Source organism: Drosophila serrata, unplaced genomic scaffold (assembly GCF_035046125.1).
Source record: "Drosophila serrata isolate PLE 108 unplaced genomic scaffold, ASM3504612v1 contig_276, whole genome shotgun sequence".
Taxonomy (NCBI): Eukaryota; Metazoa; Arthropoda; class Insecta; order Diptera; family Drosophilidae; genus Drosophila; species Drosophila serrata.
This window is the reverse complement of record NW_028257174.1, coordinates 8,481,698-8,508,926: the sequence shown is the minus strand read 5'-3', so window position 1 is coordinate 8,508,926 and position 27,229 is coordinate 8,481,698. Positions and strand designations below refer to the sequence as shown.

Here is a 27,229-nt window from a genome sequence, read left to right as displayed (position 1 = left end):
TTCGTTTCGTGTGCTGTCTTCAGCTGTCTGCGTCTGCCTGATGCTGCATGATTAATATGTTTTTGAGTAGTTCTTAGCCAAGGGCCAGGGCCACCATCAACTTGGCCTGCGAGACCCCAACTAACAAGCCACGACTTTGGCCAACAAATAACTTGAGGGGATCCAGGAAAGTCAAGTCAGTTAGCCGGTTGACAAATCGTTTGTAAATGGCTGCCAGACAAAAGTGGAACACACGCACGAAACGTGGGTCAATACAACACATAGTGTTCCCCCCAAACTACAACAATGAACCCCCGTCCTAATGGCATGACTTCTGGGGAATCGTCGAACTATATACATGACGGTCGGTGACTATCGAAATTATAGTGTTGTGGCGAGTGGTGCCTGGGTCAGCAATCAAAAGTTCATCAAATATTTAGTGTATTTTGCAGTTCCAGGTTTCATAATATTGGTTAAGAGAAAGGTTTCAGGGTCTTTGATTTGAGTCCTTGAGGACTTTTTGCTAGAATTTCCAGAGACCTGTTATTATTATTAAACTTTTGCTGTCTATGCAACTTATAGTAAAGATATTTGCTTAGAAGAACGTCTTTAAACAACTGAGTATCACTTTAAAGTCACTAAAGAGAACTCATACTCCTTACAAATCGAATCAAATCAGACAGGCAACACTCGACTGAACCCGCTAATACCTCAGACCAGTGTCGAACTGTCAACACCTGCCACTCATCTGGATTTATACCATTTTACCCATTTATCCGGTATTAGCCACTTGAATAAGAGTTCCCTCGCTCCCAGTCTCTCTCTCTCTCTCGGTAGGAAAACCCCAAATCGCATTCGCATTTGCAAATGGCAAGCCCATTAACTCAAGTCGTAGCTTTAAGAAAATCCAATTAAATGCAAATAGCAAGGGGTGTCGGTATAAAAAATGGGAAAAAATACGGGAGTCCTGTGACAATAATGAGCTGGCAGGAGCTGCCAGGCAATGGAGCCCTGGCTGCTGGATGCTATAACTGAATAAAGAAGAAAAACCCATTGAATCTGTGCATAATAATGCCTAAATATGGGGAGTTTGTTGAGTGAGTGAAGAGTGCGAAACACTCCAAAGACATTAGCCCACTTGAACCAGAGGGCAAAATGCGAGGATGTGGCATGCCACTCAGCTACCGGAAATGTTTTTTATTTCTCTCTCTCTCTCTTTCTCTCTTTTTTTTACCCCTAATGAGCGCCAAAAACGTATATATATATATATAATCAGGAAGGCCTCCCACAATGACGGTGGGGTTTTTTTCAGCGGAAAGAAAGAGAGCAGAGACAAAGAATTGTTTGGCAGGACTACCAACTCTGCTTTTGGGTGTTTGTCAAGTGTCGCCAGCTCCGTTGCATCCACAGAGTGCCCCATCCTTATCAACAATCCCCTTCCTAAACCTTTTGCCACCTTTCTTTACTCATCTACCTCTTCTTGTTGGGTCTGTTTTAGGGAGAGAGAGAGCAGTTGCCAATTTGCATGCCAGTAAAAGAGGCAGAATAAATTAACACAATTAAAAAATACACAACATTTTAGTGAAAGACAAACAAATTTAAATAAAATTTAACAAATTAAAGGGGAAATAAATTAAGAAATGCTGAATAAATAAAAACCAGTTAGTATTTTAAGGTAAAATTATGTTTCTAGTAACAAGTACCCACGGACAAGCCAAGGTGATCATATCAAATGATCTGAACTTAAGTAATCAAGATTATTTCTGGGACAAATCAATTTTCTAAAGAACCTAAACTCTTCTCATAGCAAATTCTGCATAAAAAGCTATTTATAAATGTAATATACATAGACTAAAATATAAAATAAGCATAGAAATAAACTGACGGACAAGGACGGACAAAAGGACATGTCCATCTGATCGAAAGTACTAAATCCTTGGCAAAATTGAAATACTCTTTCTGCTATGTTAGGGTATCCCTAAGAAAGAGGTGCAAAAGACTGAAGGAGTGTAGAAATGCAGTCAAGAGAAGACGAAGGTAGAAGAAGGCATCAACACAGCCATGGCCGCTTGACAAAAGACACTTGAACCAATAACAACAACAACTACAAAATACAGCAAAAAAAAAAACACAAACAAAAGACATAAATAAAGATGACGAAGCTGGCCAGAAAGAGAAGGGTAACGAAAGCGAAAGCAAAGACAAAGCCCAAGAAGTGCCGAATGCCAAAAGCCCGAATGCCCTGCCCGAGTGTATAGAGTTCGGCACTCTGCAAAAAGGTGCAAGCGAGAGCGAGATGCAGAGAGCGTAGTGCAATGCAATGGCTGGGGCCACAATGGCGGAAATATAAATATGTGTGAGTGTGTGTGCCTGTGTGAATGAGAGCGACAGAGAGAGAGAGCGGGCGATCGAGGTGGGGGTGTGGGAGGGGGGTGTTGGAGAGCAACAGGGATGGCAAGAGTGCGACTATAATTAGCACAGGCACAACACAACACCAACACACACTGAGTGTGCAAAAAAAAAAAACGCACTCTGCAGCGCCCCGGTAATTAAACCAGGTAACTTACAGCCGCCCCGCACAGCCCCTGCAATTTGTCATCGCCTTGAGTGCATTTTAATCGTCATTCCCAACCCCCTGTCTGTCTCTCTCTTAAATCAGAATAGTAAACGTTATACAAAATATATATATATATATTTATATATATAAATAATAAATAGTTATGGTCTAGAGTGGCCCAAGGGTTAATTGCTAACCCACTTCGTTGATCGTCGTTTGTCGTCGCTTGGTTTAATTACTGGTAAAAAGCGCGCCCAACTGCAACCGCATCTCGGGCACCACCTCACCTGTACCCTGTACTGCTACCTGGTGCCAGTGGGTCAGTCTGGAATTGCTGTTCACTCGCACAAATTGCTTTATAATCGTCATCAATAAATGAAGCCGGTCATTAGGCCGCGCTCTTGCTCTTAGCCGGTTCTAACAAAACGGACTTGCACCCGGAACCCCGAAGCCCCGAAACCCAACGAGCCCCTCTCTATACATATATCATTCAAGCGCCACCCCAATAAAAACGAAAATGGTTAAACAAATAGAATTATTCAAAGGGAGAGGTACAAATAATGAAAATATATAGAACCCAAGGAAGTTATCAGTTATCTGTTATCCGTCATACGGCTAATGGAGGGTGAAAAAATAGATAAATTGGGGTGTTGGTCGTTTAATGATGCCACCAATGGAAATATGCATTAGACCCTGTTTAAAGACCTCTCTTTTTTGTAGTATTATTAGGTATTATTATTGAGAAATAACTAGAAATATAAATATATATTCTCAGTTCTTTACTTAAATTTTTGTTTATTAGTATTTGGTATGTTATATATTTAAGAACCTGTTTTTAATTTGATTTATTTGCTTTAAGAGTAAATTTCTTTGCCTAAACTGTGTTGCACATGAACACTATTAAGAGGGACAAAATTTCCTGGTTTATTCCAGGCTCTTTACTTTAAATATCATATATTAGTTTATGATATGATGGGATTCTAAGACCCTGTTTTCGTTTATTTACTTGTTTTGAGAGCTAAAACATTACTAGTTCTAGAATCAGAGAACTTCCTATTAAGCAAGCTCAACTATAACACTATACCAGATTCTTGAATTTAATAGGTTTCCTCGATCAACTTTCCTCACTGATTACAAGTCTGGTAAATGCTCTGAGATCTTTAATAACCATGTTAAATACCTGATTTTAAAATGCTCTCAACCATATAGTGATATACATATATTCCTTTAATAAATTATGGTAAGGTAACAAGGAGATCTTTCATGTATACCAGCTCTCGGGTATATTGAATAAATATTAATTATTCAACCTTGAATCATTTTTTGATTGCAATTTCATGGAGCTTGTTATGGTGGATGGTCTGAATGAGTGACTGACTGACTGACGGATGGATGGATGCTTTTATTTTTAGCTGTGATCGCATCCGTCCAGTGATCAGAGACATTCCCCGGCGCCCGTCGGGAATTACCAAATCACCAAAAGTGTGTATGTTATACATGCACCTACTCCACCTCCTCCTCCTCCGCCTCCTCAGTTCGATTTCATTGGAAACCAATGGTTGCCACTACGTGTCACAAATTATTAATAATCTATAATAAAAAGTATAATTTCATTTAATAATGAGACGCGTGTAGAAATGTTTTTTTCTTGCTCCCTCTCTCTCTCTCTCTCTCTCCTTCTCAAGGATCTCTTGAATTTTTCATTTAATAAATCATCGAAAAAATGAAGTTGCCACCGCAGACGCATACTAATTTCTTTCTCCTTTGCCTTTAGTATTTATTTAACTTTAACTTTTTTGTTCCTATTTTTTTTTTATTATTATTATTCTGTTTTTTTTTGGTGGTTGACCACGTTGCGCCCATTTTGTGGCGCCAGGGCTCAAAGTTGTAGAAGGCGGGGGCCAGCGGCGTTGCATGTGCCTCCTCCGTTTTTTATTTTTTTTTTTTGGTTCGCAGTTAAATTTTTGTTGGTTTTCCAACGTGACGCCTGTCAGCTGGTGGGTGATATCGGGAGAAGGGAAAGGGCCTATAATTTGAACGGTGAGAGAGGGGGGGGGGGGAGCGAGCGTTATGGTCGAGACAATTAAATGCCTAATTTTCACCCCCGGCCTCCATGGCGTTTGTTTTTCCAAATAATTCATTAATATTTTTCTGTTTCTGTTTTTTCTCTCTTTCTTTCTTTTTTGGTAATTATGACGGGCGGCGCTTGGCTACCTGAGTTGCATGTACAATGCACTTTTTTTTTAGTTTGTTTGTTGGTGCCAATTTCATGCGCTTTTCTCGTTAAGAGCGATAATTTATCAACAGGCTGTGGGGAAAATGTGGTTGTGACCAGGTGGAAAAGTGGGGAAAGGCGAGAAAAAAGCCTTTGCTGTCAGCCAGACTGTGATTTTAATACAGAACACTATTTAAACTTATAAGTAAAACAAAATTACAAGTTAAGCTATCAAAAAGATGAATAAATCTAATAAAAATATTATAAAATAAATATTTATCCATATTCTTTATTTCATTATTAACGTAACAAAACAAGTATTAAAAACATAAATACTTCAGGTTCTTGGCTATAACTCTAATTTTCTGATTTCTTTTAAATACATTTCCTAATTGAATTCGCTTTTGGAAAGCTTCACTTATTAATATCCATTCATATTCATTTACCAACTCCAGCTTTTTATATTTTCCCATTTTCATGAAGCATTTCCACTAGACCGAAGCAGGGAAACTGCGCCACAAGACACAAAAAAAAAAACACAAAATATATAAAATAACAACAAACAAAATAATACAAAACGAGGCCATTATCTCCCCACTGTGCGCGCTGCTGGCACGCCCACTGTGCGCACCGCCCCAGAGTCCAGGCCATAGATATTCCATATACATATAGAGTCATTCATCTGGCTGGGCCAGGTAGATACTATTAACCGATACTTAGATACAGATACTCTACGAGTCTTGACCGGGGTCCGAGGTGCAGCGATAACAATAATTGCCCAACATTTTCTTGTTATTATTTCGAGTCCCGGCGGTTATTGATGAGTGACCCGGGTGGAAAATTATCGAGTATAAAATATATATGTAAATATATATGGTGAAAAATAATATAGTAGAAGTGGAATATGCTACGCTCCATTTGCCAACAGCAGCGCGTCGATTGATTCAATTAATTATCTCACTAATAGTTCGTATTTCCCCCTTGGTTTTCTTCTTTTTTTAGTGTTCTTTTGTGTGTGCTCGAGTTGGGTTTTATTTATTTTTATACACTTTTACAGGGTATTATAATTTTCTTTAGAAGTTTGCACAGTGAAATAATCATTTCCGACTCTATAAATCATATATATTCTTGATCAGCATGATCAGGGGAATAGATCTAGCCATGTTTGGCAGAAAAAAAATTTTACTCAATTTTTTTTTAAATTTTTTAAGGGGTTTCATCGCTAAAAATGTTCGAAAAAAAATTGTAAATTTTTTTTCAGTCTAAGATAGCTAGATCGAATCGGCTGTTGATGCTGATTAAGAATATGTATGATTTATAGGGTGGGAAATGATTCCTTCACTGTGTTTTAAGCTCCTGAATGAAATAATAATACCCTGGAAGGGTATACAAATATATAGATTTCTCTAACAAATTTATGAAATTACTTTAAATTTTCAACCAGAACCTATTGGGAATTTTAGTTTAAAAGAATGAAAACTAACTCGTTAACTAACTTGTAAATATTCTCCAGACTTAACTCCCCTAAATACAATTTATATTAATATTTCCCTTACTTCCTCCCCCCATTTATGCAAATATCATAAATATATTCATTTCGTACATTTTGAAAATTGTTTTCCCAGTGATTGACGCTTTGACAGAGACAACTTAGTTGTCAACACGCAAGAATCATGTCCACAGCCGAGCGTTTGCTGGTGATATAGTTGAACCTTAACTACATACATTAATACGTATATATGTATATATCCAGCTACAGCAACTATCAATCTATGGAACAAAGCCCCCGTTTTGCCCCCTGGAGTCCCCCCCATTTAATGAGAGACAACACAGAATTTGCGTGCGACATCCAAGTTGTTCTCGTTGTTGTTCCCGTTCGCCAGCCGTGTATTAGATGTTGTTAAAGTTGTTGCCATAATTGTTGTCATACTGACTACTACTATATGGTTAATGGCATGGCGACGACATCAGCTCGAGCCAATAATATAATTAAAATCAAGTAAAACCATTAAAAAGCTACTAGAAAATTCTCTTACTTTCACCTGTTCAAGAAGAGATGAACTCAAACATATCGCTGAAAGTCTCAGATAAGCGCCGAAAGAAAAGAATGAATGGTTCTTGGGCAAACATTTCGGCTAAGTAAAGATCAACAAAAATGGGCAAAGGTTGCCCGAGACTTTTTTGTTTTTTTGGGGTAACCTGCGAGTGGCGCCAGCAAAAGATATCGAAAGAACCTTTAAGAACGCCAAGATAAAAGATTAAAGCACCTGGAGAAAATGTACCCCAAGTTGGGTAAGCTTACAAAAAAAAAGTGTTGAAAATATCTACAGAAGGAAATATGACAATGAATCTCTCTACCAACTATTTCACCCACTTAAAAGTCGAGATAAAACCGAGATATCTGGTGACCTACGAGATTAGGTAGATTAGTTTGAGGCGCCAGCGGAGGCAGCTTCCGTTTCTACCACTCGAGTGTTGCAAGCTGTCTGAACGAAGCTCGTTTTTTTATATGTATATACATATTTTTTCAAGAAGCTGCAGCAGGTGAATGCTAGTCTCTTTCGAGTCGCAGACAAGTCAAACAATCTGGAGAATGGGCAAATATCTTAAATTCAAATAGAAACAAAGGTAAACAGATGGGAGATGGTAGAGCTGAGATGAAAGACAGACAGTCTGAGTTGGGTACAAACATTTGAATACCAATAGAGATTTACACAATGTGGTAGCATGTTTGAGGTGTTTAACTGTCACCTCAGACTTAGGCACTCCGCGGATATATCACCGCTTGATAGGAGATCTTATTCCAGCTCAGCTGATGGCGCTTCTTCAGACAGATAAAAAAACGAAGCAAAAATACAAACAAAACAGATGAAGGGAGAGAGTGCACTTTAAAAAAATGTATATTATTGTATGGGTATAGAAAACCATTTAGTAATACTTAAATATTTTTATATAATTATTTATAGAAGCATTATAAGATTGTTGTAGTTCTTAGCTAAAAGAAATTCATTATTAACCAATATTTTTCCATGTTTTTATTTTAGATGTGTCCTTGAATCGGAGCTTGGGAATTTTAGCTGAACTGTAAGCAATGAAACTACTTAAAAATATTTAAAAATATGTATATTACTCTAAGAAATCTACAGATAACCTTTAAAATCATTCTGAAAGAACAACTTTACCTAACATTTTCCTTCAAAAATATTTCAATTTATGCAGAAAATCCCCTAAAACACTTTTTAGTAGTTTTTCAAGTGTAATAGGCACACTTTGGTTGTACGCAGTGCATTTGTGACTATAGATAGTCGCGTTTAGAAATCTATTTGCCACACAAATATTGCACTTCCGTTCCCCTCCTTTCGCCCGATGGAAATCCAAGTCAAGCTTGTCTATTTGCTTTGGCCTAATGGAAAATCCACGAGCCCCGCATTTCCTGTGATCTCCTTTTTGGCAACAATAAAGCCAAACAATGGGGTTTGTCCTCCTTCTACCACTTGACAGCTGGCGCTGCTCACTTGGATTTGGTTTGTGAGGATTTGTGGGATGAAAATGTTATATATGTTACATATATATTATATGTATTTAATCGCTGGATTTTGGGTCCCCCCATCCTGCTGCTCCCCCCTTTCTTGGCACGCACACTTGCGGCACAAAAGGAGACGGGAGACAGGAGACAGGATGGATACTGAGCCCAGCATGTGTGCATTGTCCTGGCATCATAAACTCGTCTTCAGCTGTCGTCGCGCGCCCTTAATTTCTAAGCATTTGTTTAGACATGCACCGCAGCGAGCACACCAAAGATACAAAGATACTAAGATACAACACAAAAAAAAAAAGATACACAAAGAAATCTAGAGAGGGGAGCCCTCAAGATTGCGGTGACTGCACCACGGGAGACGCCCCACCGATATATATATATATATATATATGTATATATGTGCCAACCTCAAATCCATCCAAAAAATACATGTATAAAGTAAGAGCCAAGAAAAGACTATGAAAAAGTGGGCGTGGGTCTGGTTAATTATGTTGTTAGACAAGCGATCGCATCTCGTTGAAGATGCGCCTTTTTTTTTTGTGAGGGACCCTAAGGATATTAGGAAAGGATCATCTCGTTGCTGCGGCTCACCTAATCCTGCCATTCAGGAAAAAATATAAAGAAAATATAAGAAAGAAAGAAAGATAGAGCTCCGATCCCATCAGCCACCAAAATCGATAACCAGGGGCGGGCAGCAACTAATCATCAAGGGGATTAAGTGCCATTGAGAGGGGCATCTCTCGTTTCTCTAATATATATTTTCCTGACTTTTCTGCTTTGTTCCAAGATCCAGGTTAATGAGGGATAAGATGGAAAAAAGGGTCAGAGGGTAAGGGAAATTTAAGGGAATATATATATTCCAAATAATTAATGGAAACTATTAGGAATTAATACTAAATTAGGTAAGAAACTTTGACGAAGGCTGAATTCACTAATTCTTAAATGATTTTATTCCTCCAGACTTTATTCTTTTCTTTCACAAAGTGTTAATTTTATTCACACAATATTTGTGAATCAAACTCGAATAGCTCAAATTGCTTACTCAATAAATCAAAACGTGAAATGCCTGGCAGTAAGTCAGAAAAAAAACTCTTGAAACCTTCTGTTTTGCAGAAGCTCTTGGGCTTGAAGAGTGCTGACTTTAAGGTCCTTGAGTGGCAAAAGGTAGCCAGAAATAAAACTTACCCCAGGAAAAACTCTTGAAAAATGTACATTATATTTTACGCCCTGCGTCCCTGCTCCGCGAGACTTCATTTGAATATTAAAAAATTCCAAAACACAAAATGGAATTTTTATTTGCGATATTTTGTCGCACCTCAGCGACAACGTACTTGCCACCTCGTTGTCGTTGTACATTCAACATTTTCGTGGAAATGCCACCCCAAAAAAGGAAACACTAGAGTACAGCCAGGAGTTTAGTTGAGGATGTGGCAGGATCTCGGTTTTAATTTAACATAAAAGCGCGTTCGCCATTAGGCGCTCAACCAACCCCTCTCACTCTCTCTCCTCATAGAAATGAGTAGAAAAAAATATATATAAATAAAATGAGGGAGTTACTACTACTACAGACAGAGTGGAAATTTATGAGGCATGCTCAGGTTTTTTATTAGATTTTAACTAGGCCTGGCGCCAGGACTCACGCCGCTTTGGCTTTTTGGGCTGGGCCTTGCTGGAGTCAAACGTGCCAAAAACATTAAATATGTTAATTAGTTTCAACGCCCCTTTAGACCGCAAAACCCAAAAGGAGTCCATGAGAGCAAGCTAAGCTAAGCTAAATGTTCCAAAATTTGTGACAAAACACCCGAAAACAAAACTAGGGGAAAAAAATAAACTCCTGACTCCTGGCTTTAAGTGCCGCTGGTCACGTTAGCTTCTGGCCGGATCCGGAGAGTAATATGCTAATGTCCTGGACAAAAACTGGCCACCACGAAGAGCTCCAGGAGCAGGGCTTAACCCTTGCAAATGATGATGGGCTTGGCCACAGAGAGATTTTGGTTTTTGGATTTGAATTCCCGGCATTATCTACATTGTCCATGTCCGCATTTGTGGGCAACACTTGACCAAGATTAGATACCAAAAGCAAACAAGAAATAGCAGGACATGAGACCTGAGTTAATTAATTATAAAGAAATATTAAAGAGTTCTTTAAACTATTAATACCATAAGAATTCATCTAGCTTATTAATTTTATTCTCACAAATTGCCTTTATTTATTTACTTAGAAAAACTAAACCATAAAAATCATAGCTATAGCCTTGAAATTAACTGAAATTACCAGATCCATTGGGTATTCACTTAAGAGGAAGCTATAAAAACCAAACTGAAACAACTTAATATACCAACTAGGAGTCTTCTGGAGAAGACTTTGGCCACTTAAAATGGTTTTCCAATCACAAGCCATAGCTCTCTTTGGCTCATCTCACCTGGCCATGTTCCCATTCCCATTCCCATTCCCAGTCGCAATCCCAATCCCAATCCCATTACCATGTTACGCCCTCCGGCAAATTGCGTGTGGCTTCCATCAGTTGAATGATTGATGGCCAAGACCAGTTCCAACATTCGCGGGTATGGCTCTAGGAGAGGGAGAGGGGAAGAGGAGGAATATGGCAGCAGCAGCAGCAGCAGTTAGCCAGCTGTTGCGAATATTTCACATATTGCTCCTTTCACTTGGCGGTGAAAAAAAGAGTAAATATATATATATATATAAAGCAGCAACAGCAACAGCAGCAGCAGGCCTAATCTAGCTGATCTCCCAAGATAGATAGACATTGATACCCTGTTCTCCACGCCTTTCTTAGTTACAGTTGAGGTTAGCTTAATAAGAATAATATTAATTAAATATTTATTAAGAAATTAACCATTTTTCACTAAGAATTCCCCAAAGGATTCTAACCTTGAACTTGTTTTAGACATATTTCTTATATAAACCATACTTTTTGGTACCTAATTTTTAACCCATTTTAGCTTACAAATCCTGGTATCTATTTATATGAACACCACTGTTGACTATTGCTGGGACCAGTATGGCACTCTTTGCCATATTAAAGGATAGGATATGATATGATATGGGCGGCAAGATAGCTGCCGCAGTGCCGCAATTGATGGCATTAGGCCTTAGATAAGAAATCAGACATTTAAGGGCACAAAAGGCAGCAGTATATATAACATATATACAGCCATATCTTCCAGCCACATCAGCAGCAGCAGCAGCTACCCGGCAACATCATCATCATTGTGGCTGGAAGCAGGAAGCATCCTCATTAAGGGCTTAGCACATCAGGGTTGTCCTGCCCAAGGGTTGCACCCAAACCAAAGGATACCGATCCTCACAGACTAGCTATCTTTATACTAGTATATGTTATATAAAAAGAAATCCAACTGCCACTCCACAAATTACTTTACTACCAATCGTATCGATAATTATTAAAAGCCCTTAGAATATCTAAAAATAGTTGCAAGGATAATAAACAAGTGCTTAAGTGATCGAATGCGTTGTTGCCTTGGCATTGTCTGGAGACCTTGGTCCACAAGGACCTAATTGGCGGCACAATGAGCATTCCCATTCACTTCAATCCACTTCAATTCAAAAGGAGCACACATCCTTCCACGAGCCAAGGATGCCCTGGGATGTCCTGGGATGCCCTGGATGGATCTGACAAGGCTGTCAACTTCAAAGGAGCCTTTCAAATTGTATATTTCGGGCAACACCTAAACTACCTGACCTCGCTTCGAGTGTGTGTGTGTGTGTGTCTCTCTCAGACAAATTGGCCATATCCCTTGGCCCATATCCCATATCCCGACAGCAGACACACACACACACGTGCAGTTTGCGGTACCGCCTTTGATTTTCTAAGCGAATTGTTTCAAGAAAACCACCAGAGAACAGAGCCTGGACCTGGCCTTTTGCCATGTATATCAACAGGATGGCTTTGCATTTGCAGGGGGATGGGTTAAAGGACTCTCCCCGCTCAGCCTCGATTAATTTGCCCGGAAATGGAACTCCACTTGAGTTTAGTTTTGTCAACCCGTTTCCCATTCCATTTCTCCTCCGCCTTGGACATAATTTTTTGTTCGCTTCGTCTGCTTTTGGGATATGGGATATGGGATACTGAATCTGGATGTGCTCTCGAGACCACTTGGCCATGGTTGAATGGGCACAGAAGATGGCCAACTATGCTTTGAACTATGGGGAAACTAATGGCAGCAGACAGGGCGCAGTCCCATTAACCCCCAACCCCTCGAAAAAATCGAAACCAAACGATTTGAAATCTCTTTTCTCTCTTCCCCCTGAGTACATGTCTTTTTTTTGGGATGGATATTGATGGATATTAAATATATAATAAAATATATATATATATCTAATATTAAGAAAACCTTTATAATGACAGTTTTAAAGGAGTATTCAGGGAAATTTATATGTTTTTGTGACTATAAACTATGTTCTTTTAGTCTTGGAAGTAGTATGTATTTTATATAATTTGATCTATATAATATATATAATAATTTTTCTATATATAATAAACAATAATTAATTTATATGATATATAGAAAATATTATTATTATAATATATATCATAATTTACCAATACATCATTCTTTCTCACATATTTACTTTTAATTTAATAAAACATGTTCTCTATAAAATATATTTCCTATTAACCTATACTTTTCTTTTATCAAAAGTATATAAAATACATCAGTCTAAGAGCTATATTATTCGCTCAGTGTACAGCTTCTTCCACCGAATGGTGCTAATTGGAGTAAAGAGTGTCCCAAAAACTCAAGCTGCAACAATTAAACGCATTAATGCGACACCTTCCACCTTCCAACCCTCTCTTTTGGTCGGGTCCACCCCATACCCATTAATGCCTTATTAGGGTGGCTCTGGCCGCAACATGGCCGACCAGCACGCACACAAACACACACACACACACACACAGCACTAAAAAAAAAACAGGGCGTTTAAAAACGTGCGCGTTTTCTGCCGCCTGCTAAGTGCATTTCAATGTATGAAAAGCCGCTTCCGTTTCCGTTAGGCTTTGGGGCCCAAAATCGGAATGAATCGCAGCTAAATTTTATATATATTTATACAAATATATGTGAAATACACAAGCAGTTGAAAAATTAGCAATAATTAAAGAGTGAAATTATTTATAGTATATGTGGTTTATTTTACAAATTCAATACTTTACTAATTTGAATCTTTTAATTATTAGATTCAAATATATATTTTTATATACTTAGAGTACTTTCTTATACCTATTTTCATTGGGAAATATATTTACTACAAAGTAGCATTTGAGAGACATGAAATACCTACAGAAATAGCCATGAAAAGTCATCTACATTTACCAAATTTGTTTCAATATGTTGATCTCTGTTTTAAAGCATTTCTATTCGATTTTTTGATAATGCTATTGCTCTGACCGTCACTGTGAATATATACATATATATATATATATATATATTTAATTTAACGGATCGAACAAAGGTGGCTCAACTGGCACACAATTACGGGTACCTCCCTCCCCTCTCTCTCTCTACCGCCTTAACCTAGGGCCTTTTGCTACGACTTTTCCGTTGTTTTGACACGCAGCCAGCGGAGAGCAGGCAGCAAAATCAGCTATAAAACCCAAACTCAAAACGCCCAGCGAACACCCCTGAAGCACCACCCCTCCTCGAACTCGAACTTATAAAAGGTGCTCCCCTCTTACACACATATATATATATACATAGAGCTATATATATGTATGTATATATAGCTGACCCCCACCGACCGCAAAAAGTGTTAAATTATAGACTTTAAATAGCAAACGGGTATCACATGATTATATGATTATAACGCTTTTGAGAGCGCCAACAGCTGGTGAACTTAAAAACTCAAGGGGGTTGGTTTCCATTTATTGTTATTGTTGAAGTTGTTGCTGCAGTGTTGTTGATTTTCCAGAAAACTATCAAAGTTAAACAAAAATATCTCTCATTATTTAAGCAAATTATATATTGATTTATTTCGGGGTAAAGTGAGGTAAGAAGTTTGCTATAAAGACGAAGTACTAGGAAAGTTGATGGAACTATATATATCTCTGAGATTTTTCCTGATTTGAAATACTTAAAACAAGGCTCTAATACTTGATGTGTGTTTAGTTAAATGATAGGTAACGCGGTAGCTGTTTCTAAAGACTTCCCTTTGCTACTCTTTGCTAATAATTATATTTCTCGTACTAAAATATACCCTCAAATGACCTTAAACTATAGCTAAAATATATATAAAACACTTGAAATAAAATCCAGTTACTTTGGCATACAATTGGGAATCGTTATAGTCACAATACCCAAGTAAGAGCCACACGCAGCGTCGGCTTTTTGGCGTTTGAACTAAGCGAAATTAATGGCCAACACAGGCTACTTAGGCGGAGGCCCACGCACACATTGCCGGACACGAGAGACACGGACACGGACAATTCTACGGGGGAGAATGGAGAACAGAGAATGGAGAATTGAGAACAGAGAATGGAGAATCAAGCTGGAGTAGCCCTTATCCACCGCCTCGGCGTGGCGGCTTGTTCGCTAAAGCGATTTATGACTCGGCATGCAAAACGAGCCACAGAAGAAAGAGGCGGAGACATGACACAAAACTGCAGAACCACATGGCGCCCGCCCAAGATCGTAATGATCACCAGCACCCATGATCATGATTATGATCATGATCATGATCGTAAAGTCACAACGGGTGGGCGCAACCCCCAACCCCAACCCCAACCCCACCCCACTCGATCGTTCGATCAATAAAAAATGAAAATTTTGCCCAGCAGTTGATGAAATTTACGCGATCGGCGTCGGCACAACTACAAAGTCAAAAGAAGCGCGGCGGCCCAGCAGCGGCCTTCAAATGAAAACCGACAATTTGCTTGGCGCCCGCTCTCCACCCTCCAACAGAGAAGATCCCAGATCCCAGATCCCCGGGTCTGGTCTTATCCCATTCCCGCTTCTTCATGCGTGTGAGAAGTTTTAGATAAGAAGGAGGACCATGACTACTTCAAAGTGCAAGTCCGAGGAACGAGACCGACGACTCTCGGATGCCATGCAAATTTCCAATGATAAGAGGAAGGAAAAATTAACTTGGAAAAAAATATATAGAAGGAAATTAAAAAAGAAGAAGTTGGAAGTTGGGGAGAGTGTGTTAAGAGCAGGGCTCTTTGGATAGGAAACTTAGATAAAAGTCTACTTTGATGTAAGACAGTTCCGTCTGGCTTTATTTCCTAAAGGAACTTTGTAGAGTTGGGAGTTAATTATTGGAAAAATCTATCTAAAACCTATTTTCAATCATACAGCAAACATTCAAAACAAATTTTAGCTTCAGGAAAATTTCAAATTAATATTTTTCAGTCAAGTAAAAAAGCATACACAAAATGAAACTAATTTCCTATCAAGACTTTGTTTTTTAAGGGTTTTACTATTGGTTTTGGTTTAGCTTTGTTCTGGTTTTCATTATCAGGGTGTTTTATGGGTAATATATAGGTGTTGCTTAGTTAACTAAATGCGGTAAACAAAGAAGACGTACAGTACTTACAAATCCATGTTTATCACTAATATTGTTGGTCAATTTTAATTTGTGAAATGAAACAACTTTCTGCATCCATTGCTCACCCGTTGTGGGTGAATCTGGATGGATATACATGCGTTTTGGCATCTCGGGATCCGCTTTACCAGCCACCATCCAGCGACTGCAATTAATACAATTTATATATATATATATATAATCATCATATAATATGTTAAATCAACTTACCTATTATGAAATTTGTAACGATAATCATCCGCCGCCACAATGTCCAGTAGCAGGATATATTTAGCCTTGGCATCCAGTCCCGAAACACGAAATTTCATTTGCGGAAACATTTGTCTGCAAAAACAAGGAATATATAAATATATGAACGATTAGGAGAATAATGGGTGGTGCTTTTTGTGGGGGTAATCAAATAAAGCATTAATCAGTGCGGTGGTTTATATGTACCGTAGGAGAGATCCCAGTGTATCCCAGTCTCGAACACGTATTCTCAGGGTTCTCAGGGGGCCCCCCAAAACCGCCAAGAGATCTTGAGAGATCGCAGCTCGCTGCAAAACAATCATCATCATCATCATTATCGGATTTGGATTCGGACTACGGTGTGCTTGAGCTGTGTTGGCCAAAAGCAAACAAACCATGGCCCAAACGATACGGCGGGGCCGGGTTATCAAGTGGCGCCAAGCCACAAATTGTTTCGACTCGAAGTCCAGCTCCAGAGATCCCAGCTCCAGAGCTCCCAGCTCCCAGACCTCTATAGAGCTCTACTTCCCCCCACTCGTCGTTTCCCGCTCGAATTCAAATTGGCCCAAAGAGAAGAGAGCGGGGTCTCCTCTCCTCTCCTCTCCGCTCCACTCTTGGCCAGGTTGATTAGCCATGTTGGTGGCAATGTGCAAACTCGAAAATTACATGGCCCAGACCAAAAGGGGGAACACACACACAGCACTGGCAATGTCGTTCCCTGTCCCTCCATCTGCACCTTCCGACCCCCGAAAAACAAGAGGAAAAGACTGAGGATAAGGATGAGGATGTGGAGAGAGGGGATGATTCCTTGGGATGAGGATGTGCAGGGAGAGGGAATCTGAAGGATGAGGCGTCTTTGGCCAGAGGAGATCTCGCCCTGCACACACACACACAAGGGCATAAATATGAAAATTATAACTTTAAGTAGCAATCACTCAATCGCTGTTCGGGTTCAGGTTTGGCTATAGCTGCACTGAGCGAAATTTTAGGGGTTAATTTCTTTACAAATTCACAGTTAAATTGTGACCAATAGACCTTTGATTTAAATGATATTTGTATATGTAACTGATGAATTTCTTTATGATTCTTAACTGGTTTAAGACAAATATTAAGCTTAACCTTTGAATTTAAGGAATAGCATTCAAGTATCATATGTTTGAGGTGTATTTCTCCTTTATTTGTGCTATTAATTGCTTTTTATATTTTATAAACTTAAATTGCCTTTTGTTTTGCATAATTATGATTCTTTTTTATTCAATTGTTTCAGGAAAGCTTCCGTTTCTATCAAGCTGTGAGTATGGATTTAAATAATTTAGTATTATTATTTAATTTGATAAATTAGATACAGCTTTGTATAATATGCATAACTCTTCCCATTTTGTTTTTTATAATTTCTTTAAGCTGAAGTCTTTCTTCTCTTTGAATGTTATTTAGTGTATTTAAGTGCTTTGGGTATTATATTCTATTTATAAAATCAGATATATCCTTTTCTTGAACTCCTTTTTGTTTTCATAATTTCCGTGTAATTTCCAACTTGTTTTTAAAAAAGACTTAGTTCAGAACTCTATTTCCTATAATCTATAGAAACTTTCTCACAGTGCCTCCTATCTTGTTGCCACAAATTCAGGTTGAGGCTGGAACTCCTGGACCGAGAGCGCCTCATGAATCAAATTTAACGAACGTCTTGTTCATGTTCACAGATCATCATCAGCTGCGACTGCATTTTTGATAAAATAAAAATAAGAGAAAAAAACAAGAGAAGGAAAAACCAACAAACCCTGGGACTTGGGGGTCCCGATCAAAAGGGGGTGAGGCAGGCGCGAGGGCCTAACAAGCTGACTGATGTCTGTCTGACTGACTGGACGGGATGGGTCTCCGAATGGGACGGGTATTGGACTGGACAGACGAAGGAGGGCGAGCCCCAAACCCGAGGATGTTTCTATTTGGAGGAGAGCAGGCACCAGGAGGCACCAGGAGGCACCAAGAGGCACACCAGTCGGTGTACCTTGAGGGGGGGTGTCTGCCTTTTTCGACTGCAAATTATTTTTTATTTGCCAGGAACGAAGGCACGTCTGTCTGCGCCTCGCCTTGCCAGGCTTTTGCTTTGCTTTTCTTGCTTTATTTTATTTTTTTTATATTTTATTTGCTTTTTGGGCCTGGACTTTTTTGCTGTGTGTGTGTGTGTGTTGTCTTAACTGAATAGCTCGTTAACATTATTGAGCACTTGGCGCCAGTTGTTGGCAGCTTGTTATGGCCAGAGACCAGGGACCGGGCCAAGACCAGAGACATGGCCCCAAGCGAGGCCGACTTTGGAGCCAGTTTCCTGGGCCCACACCGCACGCCGCTTATACTACAGAGTGTGTTTTTTTACCTTTGTTGCTTTTGCTGCTGCCTGAAAACCCTGGGCTCCAGTGCCAGCTCTTGCTCGACAACAAAACGATTTGCTCTCGTTTGTGCTGGTGGCTCGGTCGCTCGCTCGCTGCCGCCTGGCTTGGCTAAAAAGCCAAGACTTCTGGCCCAAAAGCAAACCGAGATTCAGGTTCGTGCAAATCGTTACGTGTAAAACTTGCACCTTTTGACCAACGTTCGTTCGTTGTTTGTTTTTGCCACACACATTTAACGGGAGAGCCACCGCGGCTAATTCAATTTCCCCCGGCCAAAAGTGTTGAGACCAGCAAAAAAAAAAAATATACAAAAAATACAAAAGAGAAAAAGAAGGGAAACAACAACAACAACCTGGCTCCTGCCCATAATTAAGCCTAATTAAGGCTCAGTGCGTTTCGTTTTCTTGGTTGAGAGTGTGTTAAGGTGTCGCTCTGATGTCCTTAGCCCACATAGAGGGTTAATGGCTAATCAATTAGCCCAGGCCCCGAAAATAAATAAAATGCCCAACAATTGAGTTGTAATTGGTTCGAGTTTGAAAGAAGAACAAGTATAAAGTAAGGAAATAAAAGAAGAAAATATGGAAGACTAACTAAAATGCTTAGGAAATATATGGAATATATATAATATACCAAAATATTCAAATAATCAGTGCTAAAAACTGATAAGCTCAAGGCAAAGTGTATTTTAAACACTTAAAAAATCAACATAAAAACGCACACAAAAACCACACTTCATAAATGTGTTGAACTAGACTAGACGAGACACTTGAATAAATCATTAAATACTTGTATAAATATATATACAAGTACTAGATTTTTAATGAGTTGATTAAACAACTATATATACTCGAGGTAATTACATAATTAGATTGTGAAATTTTAGTTTAATTTTGTACCTAAAAGTATAGAGCAATTCCTGTATAGTTTCCTTACTATAAAATTGTGGCACAACCCTTGGAATGAAGGACTCTACTTATCTAAATCTTGGCTACTTGTGGTGCCCATGTAATCGATTAGCGATGCCATCAGCAGGTGACATCTGTGTGTCCTGTGGCCAGTGTCCTGTCTCATGTCCTGTATCCTCTGTCTTTAGTTCCCTTGTCTCCAAAGATCCCTTGCCCCTAAATGGCGTCTATTAACGCACCTGTGCCGGCACACACACACACACACACACACACACAGAGTGGAACCTGCCTTAGAAGCGTCAATGCATTATCTGATAGTCAATCAAACAGCAGCCCGAAAAACCAACTTTAAACTACAGAAAAAATAAAGGAAAGGGAGGCTGCTGCAATGTCAACAGGCGGCCACAGCTGATCTGATCAGGATGAGGGAGCAGAGCCTTTTTAAAGAAAAGGAAAACCAACAAAAGGTTGGCTTGCAAAACGCATTCTTGGTTTTTTCCCCCCCGCCTCTGCTTGTCAACAAGGCGCGGGGATTAAAGTAGCACCTGCACCAGTAGGTGACCCAAAAGGGACACCGAAAATTGGGTATGGGTAGATCGGGGAAGACCCCAGAGATATATATGTACATATATATATAGGGGCACTTCCTCGTTGACAGTTTGGCTTTGTGACAACAAAATTGTTGTCGAGTCGATCTTTTCCCCTCCGTCTTTCAGCGATCTTTCAATCTTTTGGGCCAAGTTTGTCAACACATTGGGTCAATGGATGGATTTCCGATAAACCGACAACAAAAATAAGAGAGAAGTAAAATATAAAGGGGTGCATATTCAGCATAAACATTAAACTTACATCATTTGCCTAGAACATCTGTTGTCCGGTTTAGCATTGCATTTAATTTGAATTTTATTGAATGACAATTGCAATGCAAATTTCCACAAAAAAAACGGGAAGAGGGACATTTGACAAATTTGTGAGCCATGGGGAATACTAAACAAGGAATATCCATATATTTATATGTCTATATATATTTATATGAAGAAAACAAGGACCAAGGCAGCTGCATCATAAACGTTAATTACCCACACAGACAGACAGACAAGGCAGAGGATCGGGGCACAAATTAGTTAAACCAATAAACTGACAGGACCCAGAGTCCCAGACTCTGGACGGTGCCATATATCAAGTCTATATAATAATAAAACAATTTATGAAGGCATAACCACGGCCCCAAGTCCTCGTAAATACGCTCTCTGCCTTGGCCTGTCAGTTAGTTTGGTAACGCCCACTCCGACCGGCGTCTCGTGTTTTGGCCCAAAATGAATGGCCATGTCATTAAGATCCGAAACAGGATCGGAATTGCTATAGGAATCGGGTTTTAGGGATCTGGCTAGTTGTGCGGGATCACGAAACGCAAATAAGCGGGCATAATTCTCGTATTTTTTAAATATATTTTATATATATATATATATATATATTTCTTTTTGAAACTGTAGAATCTATAGGTCGCTTATCGGTTGAGGTCATAAATCTGACGCAATGAATAAATCAAATGTGGGAAATCGCTTGTAATTACAATTTGATCGCTTCATTTTTTCGAAGAGCGTAAAACAAGCGAAGCAAAATGGTTGAAAGAAAACGAAACGAATTTGGAGTACCCCTTAAAGGGAATTAAGTGGGAAATGTCAATGTAATTGTTAAGGAATTATATCGACAAAAAAGCTTTGCTTATACAGTAGGTTAAATCTTTAATTACTATATACGTTTTTACCATAAATTTATCAAGAAACTATCAAATTCACCCTGACATAATACATCCCTTTACAATATGAAGAGTTTTAAGTTAATATTTCAAATAATATTTAAACTATTTCAAATATACTGATTCTTAAATTTCCTAAAACAAATATTCACCTAGTTCACCAGAAACCCCATACACCCCTTCACAAATTAAAGGGTATTTACCACTTGGAGTTATCCTTATCAAAGAACTGAATTTTTGTGGCCCTATCATCGTGACGACAACTATCGCATGATAAGATGACAAAGTCTCCCAATATATACTATATATATTCTTTCTTTTTTTTGGGGAGTAAGAACAAAGGCTGAACCCGTTAACCTTGTCAACGATTAGAATTTCCCCTCCCCAATCTGTTGCCTTTTTCTCTCTCTCTGTGTAATTTTCCTCGCTTGTTGTTCGAACTTAATTGTTATGAATTGAAATGCAGTTGTCACGCAGATAAGCGAAAAGACAAGGGTTCCAATGGGGTCGCGGGGGTCAGATTCCAGCGACTCTTCGACTTTGGTGTTGATTTATGTTGTCAACCGGGGAAGGAGGAGGAGGAGTCTTAGGAAGTGCCTTAGGGATCCCAAAAACTCAACAAATGCGATGAAATAATAAATATCAAGATCATTTTTTAACACGATTATAGAAGTATAGGAAAGTATTGTTATAAAAAGAATATATATATTTAATATATTATATTTAGTATTAAAATGGGAATTCTTTAAAGATAAAAGGATTAATTCGAATTGTATCAACAAATCAAAGTTTAAAAACTCACAACTTAGCCAAAAACGCATTAATTTCAAATCGGAAAACTGTTCTGTGTTAGTTTTTATTAGATTATTAAATCTGCTTACTTTATTTAGAGTTGATAAAATTTTAAATTTTTATCATTTTTTTTTTTAATTTTAACGATGTCACCCCTTAAAAAATTCGGAAAAATTAAAAAAAAAAATTCGGTGCCTGAGATGGCTAGATCTATTCGGCTGTTGATGCTGATCAAGAATATATATGATTTATAGGGTCGCAAATGATTCCTTCATTGTGTTTTAAGCTTCTAACTGTAAATAGAATACCCTGGAAGGGTCTTAATAATAGCTAAGTATATTTATTAATAATAATAAATTTAATTACAATTTAAATAATGTTGCAAGTGCACAAAATTAAAGTGATTTATACTGAAGCTGTAAATATTTTTGAAACGGACATTGCCAATATGGGATAATTATGGGGTCTCTTATGAGAGAGTGTGTGTGTGTTTTGTGTGTGTGTGTGGAAAGGGGGACGCATCAAATTAATATACAAACAATGTCCACCCCATTTTGCTTTGGTTTTTATATTTGTATTTGATTTTGTTTATTATTCTCCCCGCTTTTGTTTGCTTTTGTTTTGTATTTGTTTTTATTTTTGTTCTTTCTTACTTTTTTTTGACATAATTGGTCATAATTGCGGCTGCTGTCACAAAAGAACACACAAGGCACACACGCACACACACACTCTGAGCACACCAACACTCATGTTGTATTTGCGCCATTTTTGCTGAAACAATTTTTATTTTTTTGCTTATTTTTACACTCTTTTTTTTGTATTTGTATTCTTTTTTTTTTGGTCGCCATCATTTTCGGTCAATTGGCACACACATTCACACTCGCACACACACACATGTGACACCCCTTTATGCTCTTAATATAAAGAAAGGAAAAAAAAACAACATTCTAACCTTGCAAAATGCCACCACCCCCTCTCTCTTCACCCCTTCCCCCGCACGCCATTCACCTGCTCTGTTTTTTTTCGGGCCTGTTGCTATCCCTGTTGCACGCCTGGCCTTGCCTTGCACTAAACCTGTGCGAGAGCAGGATAGAGCGACGCCCCCGCATGCGATGTGTGCTTTTTTCTTTTACTTTTATTTTATTTTTTGCTTAATTTTTTTGTCGTGTGTGTGTGCTTTGCTTTGTTATTTTCTCGCTTTTGTGCGCTTGGTTTGCCTTATTTATTTCTTTTGCTTTTTTTTCCTCTAGATTTTTGCTGGTCAGCAGCGTCGCTTGGCCCGCCCATTGCATTCTATCTCGCTCCCACATATGGCGCGCCATCCCTTTTGCTCCCACTCATTTTGCATACACTTGTCACGCTGTCGCTGTCGCTGCCGGCGTCGCAGTCGCAGTCGACGTCACCTGCTGCCTCGTTTGCATGCAAGAAATGTTCTTAACCCTTTATCGTAATATTTTTGTATTTTTTTATACCCTTACAAAGGGTATTTTAATTTTAGTCAGAAGCTTAAAAAGCAGTGAAGGAATCATTTTCGACCCTATAAATCATATATATTCTTGATCAGCATCAACAGCCGAGTCGTTCTAGCCATCTTAGGCAAAAAAATAAAAATTTAAAATTTTTCAAAAAATTTTAAGGGGTTAAATCGTAAAAATTAACAAAAAAAATTGACAAAAAATTTAATTTTTTTTAAATCTTAAATTGAGTATGCAGATTTATTAACCTAACAAAAACTAGTATAGGACCGCTTTCCGAATCAAAATTGAAGCTTTTTTGACAGAGTTATGGATTTTTTAAACTTTGAATTATCGAAAAAAAAATTGTCTCACATATGGGTCGTGAGTTCGATATTATAATCGATATTTTCGATGTCAGTTTCGATAATATCAAAGACATTATTTTCAAAATATATGATGGTGCCTTGGGTATTATTTTTGACAGTCTTTTATTATTTTCGATAACCACAGTATTATGTTTGAAATTACTTTTAATATTATTCACTATATTATGCTCGTATTTTCGACTTTATAATATTATTATTTAAATAATCACTAAACGATATATAAATATATATATACATCGTTATTTGACATCCCTAACTGTGGCGCTGCTTATTTACATTCATTTATTAATAATCTTTCGGTTTCCTCTGGCCTTTAGCCTGTTTAATATGCAAGCCGCTGGCTCCGTCAGTTGTGTGACTTTTCGCACAATAATCAAAGCCACGCAGCAGCAGCAGCAACAACAACAAAAAGCAGTTAATAAACGACAGCAACAACAACAATCATAAAAGCCAGGCACACAGCAACAATAGGCTTAACAATTTAGCGGCTATCATTTTTTTATTTAATTTTCATTTGTCGGATGGGAGACATGCAACGGATGGGAGACAGTTTTAGAATAATTTCAAACTTTTCGTATAATTAGATATAGATTGATTTAAATAATAACATTGAGGGGGGGGGGAGAGTATTTTTATAAATTAAAACGAAAATAAATGAATTTAGACGAGATAAATTGTTTTCTTCCTATTAAGTGTAATTTCTGGTTAATAATTAAATAAAATTGTTGGATGAAAAAATTAGTTTAAACATGATTTTAGAAAACTAGATCACGAAATAAAAGTATAACCTATTATTTAATGATTTATAAGTGATCATGATCATAAAATAAATTGAAATAAAAGTATACCTTTTAATATAATGTGAGGACTGAGTTATAGATTTTATTCTTTATAAAATTATCTATAATTCGATCGTAACATATATCAATTTTGTTATCAAAGTAAAGACTTTAAATTATAAACAAATACTCCTTTAAGTATACAAAATAATTGCATAAAGTATGCATTTTTTTCTCCCCCTCTAAAAGCTAATTGGTTCAACCTCAATTAGAGGTTCTGGGGCCAAGTCTCAAGTTGGTCAAGAGATGCTGCAGCGAAGGCAGCAATGCCTCAAATGACATTTGCAACAAATCAGCTGGGGAAATGTATCTCTAAGATAGTAAGGATACGACCCAAAAAAGTTGGTGTTAAATAATTTATGGCCAAGTTTTAAATACAGAAGGCTGGGCCACAGAGAGGGATGTTGCCAAACAGTTTGTCTTATTTTAATTAAATTGTGCGTCAAATGTTTTTTTAGCTCGTTGTGGAGCGGTGGGTGGTTCAGTGGGCGTGGCCCCCTGTCCTGGCTCTCCCCTGGTTTTCCTTCTATTTTTTTTTTTTGCGGTCTGTCAATGTTTGCCTGCCAAAGTGTAAGTAATTTATGCGCATTTAGTGCTCAAGTGAGCTCAAAGCGAGCAGATAAAGAAAGATGAGCCTCAAGATGCTGGGGGAAAATTGGAGCGAACAGAGGGCTGGAAAATGACTCATTTCCATACCAATTGTCGCCGTTGAAAGCCAGTCAAGTGGCAAGGGAAAATAAAAGCCAAGTTAAAGCAGAAATAACCACTTAACAATTCTATATTTGTTATATTAATTTACTCTTTAAAATCCACCTGAAAGCAAGGATTCCCCCCTTCTTTTTTTGCTTTGCACAATGTACAGTGAGTAATCGCTAAAACAAACAACCCTGATAGCTGCCACGCCCCTCCCTCAGCGCCTACGTTTAATGTCTAAATTATGGTGGTAGGCGCCATTAACGCGTCTCACAGTTTGTTTGTTTGCATTGCCCGGGTATTGCTTCCGCTTTTATTTTTTTATATTTATTTTTTTGTTGGAAAAACTGAGGGATCCTTCTTGAGTGTTTGGGATCACGATCACGACCAAGATGATCATGATGATGATGATTGTGAGGGGAGAAGTAGAGGATACCTACAGTGATGGCCATGTCGATGGGGCACATCCGTTTTTTTCTCAGAGCCTGAGATCTGGGAGGTTGTCTTGGGAACACCGAGGGAAAATATAGAATTAACTAAATGGATTTATAGTGAAAAATATTTAAAGATCCTTGGGTTTTCCATATATTTATAATTTTTCATATAGTTTTGTGTACAAAAGAACTCTTTATTATTTCAAAATGTAGATCTCTTAAGAGTCTTTTAAAACTCTCTTTATTTTCCTTTTAGTGTGACTGGTTTCTTGTGTGCTTGTTCCTTTAACTCTTGCCAGGTTGTTGTTGATTTTGTTGGTGTTGTTGTTATTATTGGTGTTTGTGTTGTTGTTGTTGCTGCTACGATTGTTGCAAAAGTTGTCTTGAGGACGCAAAGGCAAAAGGCAAAGGCAAAGGCAAACGCGGACGCGGCTAATAACAGTCATCACACACGTCAGACACTCATAAATCCTCAAAGTCAACAAGACGGAGGGCACATAACGAGCCTAGGTTCCAGGCTGCAAACAGCCACAGCTCCAGGTTTCCCCAATAACCGATCCCTAGTCCGATCCCAGTTCCAGTTTTTCCTTTTCTCAATGAAGTGAAGATTCAGCAGATTCTAAACGAGCTGCGTTTAAATGTTGTTAACATAACCGACATGCAGTTGAGAGACTGTGGAGCCCCAAGGACCGGATTCTAATATGTCCCACACACGGCGAACTCCAAGCATCATCATCATCATCATCATTTATGATCATCATCATCATCATCGTTATGAGGAAGACAGACAACATACTGCAACTTGTTTCAACCCACAGAGAAAAATATACAGAAGAGAGGAGAGCAAAAGAAATAAGGGGTCTGTCTCCCCATTCATGGGTGGTTCTGTGTATGAGGACCCCAAACGCATGTTTATATAATTCTTATTTATGATCGAACAGCGGATAAATTCGCAATACCCTTGTTGCTTGCGCGTTTTTCGTTTGGTTTTCTTTTAAAAAATAAATCAAATCAACACGATTCGAAGAAACCACCTCCCATTCTGATCCGCCAAAGAGCTGATAAAGCCCAAACCGTAAAGAAGAGAAACAGTTGGAGAAACACAATCCCAAAGGGGAAGAATCTTAGCAGTGAGATCTCTACAGTGGGTTCACCTGTTCACCAGGCAGTCAGGATTTCTCATGCTGTTCTTACTTAGCCAGAAATCATATTCATATATAGAAACGGATACTTATTTCTTTGGAGTTTTGAGGTTCAACTCTTGAGCATTTAACTTTAATAACTTTTATCTAACATCCCAATTAAATGTGTGCTCACTTTTATAACATATATATACATATATAGAGACAATTCCTTTAGGTCTTCGTGACTCTCAGGAAGCGACACCTTAACTGCTGCCTGTCTGCCGATACCGATCTTGATCCAGAATGGGAATTCTTTTGGTTTTTGGTGGCGCTGCCAACGAATGTCCTCCACGGACATTG

At 38.3% G+C, this 27,229-nt stretch overlaps 1 protein-coding gene and 1 long non-coding RNA gene across 8 annotated transcripts in view; one reads left to right on the top strand and one right to left on the bottom strand.

Annotated features, from left to right (window-relative positions):
* The window catches only part of LOC110181660 (uncharacterized), a 222,177-nt gene that overhangs the window by 102,509 nt on the left and 92,439 nt on the right, over positions 1-27,229 (top strand). For 2 of the 4 annotated variants that reach the window (XR_015272411.1, XR_015272410.1), the window contains exons 8-9: positions 7,796-7,835; positions 17,364-17,387. The exons of 1 other annotated variant lie outside the window; for it this stretch is intronic. This is a non-coding gene — a long non-coding RNA (uncharacterized LOC110181660). The remainder of the gene's footprint in view (positions 1-7,795; positions 7,836-17,363; positions 17,388-27,229) is intronic. One more of the 4 variants, XR_015272412.1, reaches the window with a different exon arrangement.
* bi (T-box transcription factor bifid) overlaps positions 1-27,229 on the bottom strand; it is a 91,181-nt gene that overhangs the window by 24,650 nt on the left and 39,302 nt on the right. For 2 of the 4 annotated variants that reach the window (XM_086836149.1, XM_086836150.1), the window contains exons 3-4: positions 16,079-16,192; positions 15,851-16,013 (exon numbers count right to left, since the gene is read on the bottom strand). In XM_086836149.1, the coding sequence (XP_086692275.1) occupies positions 15,851-16,013; positions 16,079-16,192 (277 nt within the window). The remainder of the gene's footprint in view (positions 1-15,850; positions 16,014-16,078; positions 16,193-27,229) is intronic. The other 2 variants (XM_086836151.1, XM_086836153.1) reach the window with 1 other exon arrangement.